At 41.1% G+C, this 9,877-nt stretch overlaps 1 protein-coding gene across 1 annotated transcript; it reads right to left on the reverse strand.

Annotated features, from left to right (window-relative positions):
• Positions 1-926: 926 nt before the first annotated feature.
• LOC110530622 (CUB and zona pellucida-like domain-containing protein 1) lies at positions 927-6,300 on the reverse strand. The gene is given in 5 exon segments (XM_036986857.1): positions 927-1,175; positions 1,334-1,544; positions 1,882-1,981; positions 2,143-2,516; positions 6,056-6,300. Coding segments are annotated over 5 exon segments (1,050 nt in total). The 5' UTR covers positions 6,290-6,300; the 3' UTR covers positions 927-1,044.
• Positions 6,301-9,877: the final 3,577 nt, after the last annotated feature.

The raw sequence follows: 9,877 nt of genomic DNA on the forward strand, positions 1-9,877 counted from the left end.
TACAATTAATCATTTACCTGTTATGATCTTCGTATGGTTGCACTCACAAGACTCCCAATTACACAATCAATGTTTGTTTTGTTTGATAAAGTCCCTCTTTATATCCAAAAACCTAAATTTTGTTGGGGCATTTTGTTCAGTAATCCAATGGCTCAAATGCGGTCACAAGAGGTAAATTCCAAATAGTATCCGTAAAGTTCGTAGAAACATGTCAAACGATGTTTATAATCAATCCTCAGGTTGTTTTTAGCCTAAATAATCAATAATATTTCAACCGGACAATAGCGTCGTCAATATAAAAGAAAAACAACGAAAGGCGCGCTCTCGGGATTGCGCACCAAACAGGTTTGGGGACTTTCCACTGGCCTCTCATTGAAACTGCTCATTCTCCCTAATTTTTCAGAATAAAGGCCTGAAACAATGTCTAAAGTCTGTTCACAGCTAGTGGAAGCCATAGGGAACAGAATCTGGGTCCTATCCCTTTAAATGGTGGATAGGCTTTCAATGGAAAAACACCCATAGCACTTCCTGGATGGATTTTCCTCGGGTTTTCGAATGCCATTTCAGTTCTGTTAAACTCACAGACATTATTTTAACAGTTTTGGAAACTTTAAAGTGTTTTCTATCGAAATCTACCAATATGCATATAATAGCTTCTGGGCCTGAGTAGCAGGCAGTTTACTTTGGGCACGCTTTTCATCCAAAATTCTGAATGCTGTCCACTAGCCTAAAAAAGTTAACCAGAGATCTTCTTCAGGAAATCTTTTTATTTTTTGTGGATTAAGTACAATGTTGTTGATACATCTTAATTTTTCTCCTATCACAGCTAATCAAATCTGCAACTGTTTTAAAGTCAACATTGGCATCATGCTGAAATCCCTGAGCGATTTCCTTTCTCTCCGGTAACAGAGTTAGGAAGGACACGTAACTTTGTAGTGACTGGGTGTATTGATACACCTTCCAAAGTGTAATTAAAAACTTTACCATGCTCAAATAGATATTTACATAGCACAGGCTACATGTGAAAGGATAGCTCCCATCTGACTAAGTTTCAAATGTTGGCAGGGGCTGATATTTGACCCCTGTTGCTTTGGCCTTGTAGAGGACAAAGCCACACACCATGGCAATGGCTGCTAGGAAACATCCAGCCATGAACACCATGTTCATGTTGGTCACTGAAAAGACAAGAAAACAAGTCAACACTTTTTTCACCAAAACACACCAAAATACCCTCCCATCCAGAGATGTATCTTGAGGACTTGACTGCAGAGGTCCTTTAAAACTTCAACTCAAAGTACAACATTAGATTTTTTGCTTGTCCTGAGCTAATTACCCTCAAGGTAAGTGTTACCTGAGCTCTCAGAAGTCTTTATCAGGCGCAAAGGACCCTGGGAAATGTGATGCTTGGCCGTTTGCATGGAGGCATCTCTCTTACGGTGGTGGTGATCAGCAGACTGGGGTGAGGTGGAGTTGATGCAGCCCTGGGCGCACCGGGTGTTGGGGTTCCCAGCCTCACACAGAATCACTGAACAGCTGATGTACACCTACAGCCAGAGAGATCAAAGGTCACTTAACTGAGATGATATCATACTGGGTAGCCCAGTGGTTAAAAACATTGGCACAGTAACCGAAAGATCGCTGGTTCAAATACCTAAACAAACTAGGTAAAAATATCTGTCTATGTGCCCTTGAGCAAGGCGACTAACCCTAATTGCTCCTGTAAGTTTAACGTTTTATTAGTCGTATGTACGGGATACGCATGGTATATTGTACATTGTCCAACAAAATGCTTACTTTCAGCTCTGGATAAGAGTGCTACATGAATAAAATGTCAAATGTAAATATGACCCTTGAATAATCCAGCAACCTGTTCCTATTTACCAGGTCGTGCAGTCCGATGAATTTGATAGCTTCCATTCTGAACCGGAAATGTCTCTTGTGACGGGGTGAGAATATTTGAACAGTCAGGTCCACATTGCACCTGGTAAAATAAAACATGATATTACAGCATTAATGGTCATGTTTCTTTCATTCAGAAAAATCTGTTAATGGCGTATCTCGTATTCAATAAAACGTTAACATTACAGTGACTAGTGCCATTATGACGATGATGGATGGATGCCTTTGTGTTCTGAGTCTCACCCGTTTTCTATGATGGGGTAGGTGGGGTGATAGTTGGCGTTGTCATATGGCGCCACTCTGCAAGACTCCACGAAGATCTCTGTGTTGTTCACGGTGGTTGTGGCCTCGATGTCCATGTAGATCATCTGCTTCACCACCACGTCTAATGGGTAGTCACTCGTCTAGTAGAACTCAAACTGGTGGGTGAACATACCGAAGCCTTTCTCCACGACTGTGATGCTGTCCCTGTGTGCGCTGAAGCCCAGGCTCACATTGCCACGTTTGGCGTACTGGCAGTAGAACTGGATCTCCACCTGGTGGTGCCTGGTGATGATGTCATTGGGGTTGTCGAAGGTGGTGATTTTGTTCTTGAAGAGGAGGTTGTCATCATCCTCCTGAATTCAGAGAAATGGAGAGGGAAATCATCTAGATAGCTACATTTGTGGGCACTGCCAGCACTGAACTCTTGAAAACACCCAAGATGTACAGTACCAGTCAAAAGTTTGGACACACCTACTCATTCAAGGGTGTTTCTTTATTTTTACTATTTTCTACATTGTAGAATAATTGTGAAGACATCAAAACTATGAAATAACACATAGAATCAGTTACTAATTATTCAAAGTAGCCACCCTTTGCCTTGACAGCTTTGCACACTATTGGCATTCTCTCAACCAGCTTCACCTGGAATGCTTTTCCAACAGTCTTGAAGGAGTTCCCACATACGCGGAGCACTTGTTGGCTGATTTTCCTTCACTGTGTGGTCCTATTCATCCCAAACCATCTCAATAGGGTTGAGGTCGGGGGATTGTGGAGGCCAGGTCATCTGTTGCAGCATTCCATCACTCTCCTTCTTGGTCAAATAGCCCTTACACAGCCTGGTTGTGTCATTGTCCTGTTGAAAAACAAATGATAGTCCCACTAAGCCCAAACCAGATAGGATGGTGTATCGCTACAGAATGCTGTGGTAGCCATGCTGGTTAAGTGTGCCTTGAATTCTAAATAAATCAAACACAGTGTCACCAGCAAAGCACCCCCACACAATCACGCCTCCTCCTCCATGCTTCGCAATGGGAACCACACATGCAGAGATCATCCATTCACCTACTCTGCATCTCACAAAGACACAGCGGTTGGAACCAAAAACCTCAAATTTGGACTCATCAGACTAAAGGACATATTTCCACAGGTCTAATGTTCATTGCTCGTGTTTCTTGGCCCAAGCAAGTCTCTTCTTATTATTGATATCCTTCAGTAGTGGTTTCTTTGCAGCAATTCAACCATGAAGGCCTGATTCACACATTCTCCTTTGAACAGTTGATGTTGAGATGTCTCTGTTGCTTGAACTCTGTGAAGCATTTTTATTTTCAGTTAAATCTAATGAACATCCTCTGTAGCAGAGGTAACTCTGGGTCTAACTTTCCTGTGGCGGTCCTCATGACAGCCAGTTTCATCATAGCGCTTGATGGTTTTTGAGACTGCACTTGAAGTCTTGAAATTTTCCGGATGATCAGATTCATGTCTTAACCTTTCTGATCTCCCCATCCCGGATCCGGGATCGTGAATACAGACTCAAGCTCATTACCATAACGCAACGTTAACTATTCATGAAAATCGCAAATGAAATGAAATAAATATGCTAGCTCTCAAGCTTAGCCTTTTGTTAACAACACTGTCATCTCAGATTTTCAAAATATGCTTCTCAACCATTGCAAAACAAGCATTTGTGTAACAGTATTGATGGCTAACGTAGCATTTAGCATTAGCATTCAGCTGGCAACATTTACACAAAAACAGAAAAGCATTCAAATAAAATAATTTACCTTTGAAGAACTTCAGATGTTTTCAATGAGGAGACTCTCAGATAGCAAATGTTCAGTTTTTCCTGAAAGATTATTTGTTTAGGACAAATCGCTCCGTTTTCTGCGTCACGTTTAGCTATGAAAAAACCCCTGTATCCAGGATTGTGTAAATCTATCAGCAAGCTCATTAGCATAACACAACGTTAACTATTCATGAAAATCGCAAATTAAATAAATATGCCATCTCTCAAGCTTAGCCTTTTGTAAACAACATTGTCATCTCAGATTTTCAAAATATGCTTCTCAACCATAGGAAAACAATCATTTGTGTAAAAGTAGCTAGCTAGCGTTAGCATTTAGCGTTAGCATTTAGCGTTAGCATTTAGCGTTAGCATTTAGCGTTAGCATTTAGCGTTAGCGTTAGCATTTAGCGTTAGCATTTAGCGTTAGCATTTAGCGTTAGCATTTAGCGTTAGCATTTAGCGTTAGCGTTAGCATCCAGCACGCAACATTTCAACAAAAACATAAAAGCCTTCAAATAAAATCATTTACCTTTGAAGAACTTCTGATGTTTTCAATGAGGATACTCTCAGTTAGATGGCAGATGCTCAGTTTTTCCAAAAAGATTCTTTGTGTATTAGAAATAGCTCCGTTTTATACATCACATTTGGCTACCAAAAAAACCCGAAAATTCAGTCCTCAAAACGCGAACTTTTTTCCAAATTAACTCCATAATATCGACTGAAAACATGGCAAACGTTGTTTAGAATCAATCATCAAGGTGTTTTTCACATATCTCTTCATTGATATATCGTTCTTGGACACATGGTTTCTCCCCTATATCAAATGGAAAAGTACAAGCAGCTGGCAATTGCGCACCGAATTCCACGCAGGACACCAGGCGGACACTTGGAAAATGTAGTCTCTTATGGTCAATCTTCCAATGATATGCCTACAAATACGTCACAATGCTGCTAAGACCTTGGGCGAACGACAGAAAGTGTAGGCTCATTCCTTGCGCAATCACAGCCATATAAGGAGACAATGGAAAACAGAGCTTCAGAAATTCTGCTAATTTCCTGGTTGATGCATCATCTTGTTTTCGCCTGTAGAATGAGTTCTGGGGCACTTACAGACAAAATCTTTGCAGATTCTGAAACTTCAGAGTGTTTTCTTTCCAAAACTGTCAAGAATATGCATAGTCGAGCAACTTTTCGTGACAAAATATCGCGCTTAAAACGGGAACGTTTTTTATCCAAAAATGAAATAGCACCCCTAGAGATCTAACAGGTTTTAAGGTAATGACAGATTGTTGTTTCTCTTTGCTTATTTGAGCTGTTCTTGCCATAATATGGACTTGGTCTTTTACCAAATAGGGCTATCTTCTGTGTACCACCCCTACCTTGTCACAGCTGATTGGCTCAAACGTATTAAGGAAATCAATTCCACAAATTCACTTTTAACAAAGCACACCTCTTAATTGAAATGCATTCCAGGTGACTACCTTATGAAGCTGGTTGAGAGAATGCCAATAGTGTGCAAAGCTGTCATCAAGGCAAAGGGTGGCTACTTTGAAGAATCCCAAATAAATGTTGATTTGTTTAACCATTTTTTGGTTAATATATGATTCCATATTTGTTATTAGTTTTGATGTGTTCACTATTATTCTACAATGTAGAAAATAATGAAAAACCTAAATAAGTGTGTCCAAACTTTTGACTGGTACTGTAGATCATTTCTATATTGCTGTGCAACTCTTCGGGTTATGAGCAAGCATGTTGGTGTATCCTTTGATGTTTCTCACCGGGCAGCATAAGCCATCCCTCACCAAAACCCTACATCTTGACCCTTTCTCTGAGGCAACCCTTTCTAAATCATTAGGCTGAATGATTTAGAAAGGGTTGCCTCAGAGAAAGGGTAAATATCTAGGGTTTTGGTGAAAGGGAGGGCTTCTGCTGCCCAGTGAGAAACATCAAACGATTCAGCCTAATTTGTCCCTTGGGGTGAATATGCACCCGGACCAGGTTCAGTATGAATGACATAGACAATCACCCAGGAGTGAATGGGTCTCACACCCAAATAGATTTCCACATATCATCACACTATAATATTTGACATTTCAGAGGTCTTACCTCTATCTGAGTCCCACAGGCATCGAGGGGGATGACTCCGATGATGTGGATGCTGTTGGAGAGGCGTTGCAGGTCGCAGGCAGAGTTACTGGGATCACTGAGGCGGAGATGGCCCTCATGTACTCCAGGGATAGAGGACTTCTCCACTTCCACTGTCATAGTGGTCTCTTGGCAAACCACTTTGGCTTTGACTGTCACAGGAGAATGTGGACATATCTTGTTATTGCACAACATACCAGTCTTATTGAAAACAATGTGATCAAAAACCAATGGTGGAAAAAGTACCCAATTGTCATACTTGAGTAGATGTTAAGATACCTTAATAGAAAATGTCTCAAGTAAAAGTGAAAGTCACCCAGTAAAATACTACTTGAGTAAAAGTCTAAAAGTATTTGTTTTACATATACTTAATTATCAAAAGTCAAATTATTAATCATTTCAAATTCCTTATGTTAAGCAAACCAGATGACACAATTTTCTTATTTTTTATTTACGGATAGCCAGGGGCACACTCCAACACTCATTTACAAACAAAGTTGTTGTGGTTAGTGAGCCAGTCAGATTAGAGGCAGTTGGGATGACCAGGGATGTTCTCTTAATAAGTGCATGAATTTGACCATTTCCCTGTCCTGCTAAGCTTTCAACATGTAACGAGTACTTTTGGGTGTCATTCATATCATTCATGATCATAGAAGAATCTATCCCCACCATTTGTATGTCCTACAGTAAGCTGAGAGCCCCCTCTCTTCGGCAGGGACAAGTGGACAAAGCATCCAAAGCAGTGTTTTCCCTCAATTGCATTTTGAAATGTCACAGTATATGATCGGAATGCATTTCTCTCGACCGCATGGGTGGAGAAGAAAGTGGCTCGCCCTTCACATCAGCATGCCCCAGAGATGGCACAGGGGCAGGGCAGACACAGTCATTACAGGAATCATGAGGAGGTAGGGATGACCAGCGATGTTCTCTTAGTAAGTGCATGAATTGGACCATTTTCCTGTCCTGCTAAGCTTTCAACATGTAACGAGTACTTTTGGGTTTTATTCATATCATTCATTTGTACGTCCGACCTCCACTAGGACACATCTCATCTCAGATTGATAGATGCTAGATCTGAAATGATTTAAGCATGGGTGAAAGTAGATTACATTTCATCCTGGTACAGGGACCTCCTATGTGTGCACGTGCTTTTTTATGAATTACATAGGCCTATAGAATCCGTATTCATTTAATAGGATCTCTAAGGATCTAATAGTAAACATTTGTTGTTTAAATTTTTACATATATTAGCCTACCTTTTAACGTGGCATAAACACAACCAGTCATTATGTTTTCATCTGACTGTCAAACAATTAAGCTACTTCAAAAGGCTCATATAAATCAAATCAAAGTATATTTGTCACATGCGCCGAATACAACAGTTGTAGACCTTACAGTGAAATGCTTACTTACAGGCTCTAACCAATAGTGCAAAAAAGGTATTAGGTGAATAATAGGTAAGTAAAGAAATAAAACAACAGTAAAAAGACAGGCTATATACAGTAGCGAGGCTACATACAGACACCGGTTAGTCAGGCTGATTGAGGTAGTATGTGCATGTAGATATGGTTAAAGTGACTATGCATATATGATGAACAGAGAGTAGCAGTAACGTAAAAGAGGGGTTGGCAGGTGGTGGGTGGGACACAATGCAGATGGCACCGGTTATCCAATGTGTGGGAGCACTGGTTGATCGGCCCAATTGAGGTAGTATGTACATGAATGTGCATATATGATAAACAGAGAGTAGCAACAGCGTAAAAAGAGGGTTGAGGGGGTCACACAATGCAAATATAGGCTACCTGCGCACGTTACTCAGGGACCACGGAAAGACAGGGGGTGCGATTATTCCTTTTTTTTTGTTGCCTCATTTAGATATTTTTGGTGGTGGTGGTGGGCTAGGTGGTGGTGGGTCAGGTGATGGTGGTTGTCCCTGTGGTTATTGCTTGGTAGATGGCAGCGCGTTGATGTCTTCCTGCATAGAGTGGAGCCCTGGAGGACCTAGAGTCATCTGCGTAAGACAGGGTGATGTGTTGGTTGGGGAAGTCTTCCACAACTAGCTCAAACCTGTAGACACCAGCCATCGAGGTGTTGCCATATTGTAAAGTGCAAGAGCCCTATAGATCGAAGAAGTCATAACACAAATGTTTCAGTTGCCTGAAACCTAAGACATTATTCTTCACATATAGATTGAATGGATATTAGTTAGTTGATCTTAGTGACAGGTCAGCACAACCCAGGACGTTGCAAAAACTAACCTGGTCCAGGGAGAAGCCTGACGGCTGGTCACACCTATCACACTCAGATCCGCTGGGTACTCCAAATGTGCATCTGACATGATCACCATCAGTGTCAAAGGCCATGAGGTTGTTGGACCTCGGACAGTTCTGGGAAACACTTCAATTACATGAAAATAAGTAATATATACAGCAGATTAATTAGGTAGAATCCAAAATAACAAAAATCCAAGCGAGTTAGGAAAGTAACCTAAGCAACTAAAATAATGTATATTTTCTAAATAATGAATTATTCTGAGAAGTATAACATTAATCATGGAGCAACCTGATCAGATGAGGTAAGTGGTTTCTGAAGTCATCAAAGGGAGTTTAAATGTTGTTAGTTACCGTATGAAAGGAAGAACGCCTGTGACTGGAGATCTGTTGGGTCCACCCATATCAGATCTTATTCCCAGATCCACCTGTGTCAGTAGTCTCCAATTTCTCATGCTGTTTACTGTGCTGATCCAACAGCAGCTGTATTGACTGCTACAAGGACAATTGGACTCAAACATCTACATCTTTAATACTACAAACTAGAAAATGAATTATTAACTCGCCTCATTTGAAAAGGACTATCACTGGGAACATTTCTGGTCATGACAGTTTCCTGTTCACACTAGTTGTTCCTCCAACTCCTCCCATTGGTGCTGCTGTCAATTGGGACTCAAATTTCTGGTTAAATACCCACAGTTCCCTGAGAAACATATTTAGGGATCGTAGTACTCACAATCATTAAGGGTATTCTTGTAACGAAAATCCACCTGGGGAACAGAAAAGTACAATATAATGGGACAATGAAATCAATTGCATTTTGGCTTCTTTCAGAAGATATTTAGATTGTCATAGCAAAAACAAAATATATATGTTTTATTGTCACACACAGGTGCAGTGAAATGTGTTGTCTTAAATGGTCAGTCATAGCAGTACGGCGCCCATGGAGCAAATTAGGGCAAATTTACTTTTGCTACGAGACTTGACTTGACTTCAGGTCCATCCTGTTTCCATTGATCATCCTTGAGATGTATCTACATCTTGATTGGAGTCCACCTGTGGAATATTCTATTGATTGGACATGATTTGGAAAGGCACACACCTGTCTATATAAGGTCCCACAGTTGACAATACATTTCAGAGCAAAAACCAAGCCATGAGGTGGAAGGAATTGTTCGTAGAGCTCAGAGACAGGATTGTGTCGAGGCACTGCAGCATTGAAGGTTCCCAAGAACACAGTGGCCTACATCATTCTTAAATGGAAGAAGTTTGGAACCACCAAGACTCTTCCTAGAGCTGGCCAGACTTAGCAGGGCCTTGGTCAGGGAGGTGACCAAGAATCCGATGGTCACTCTACAAGAGCTCTAGAGTTCCTCTGTGGAGATGGGAGAACCTTCCAGAAGGACAACCATCTCTGCAGCACTCCACCAATCAGGGCTGGTAAAGCGAACAGACGGAAGCCACTCCTCAGTAAAAGGCACATCGCAGCCCGCTTGGAGTTTGCTAAAAGGCA

Source organism: Oncorhynchus mykiss, chromosome 8 (genome assembly GCF_013265735.2).
Source record: "Oncorhynchus mykiss isolate Arlee chromosome 8, USDA_OmykA_1.1, whole genome shotgun sequence".
Taxonomy (NCBI): Eukaryota; Metazoa; Chordata; class Actinopteri; order Salmoniformes; family Salmonidae; genus Oncorhynchus; species Oncorhynchus mykiss.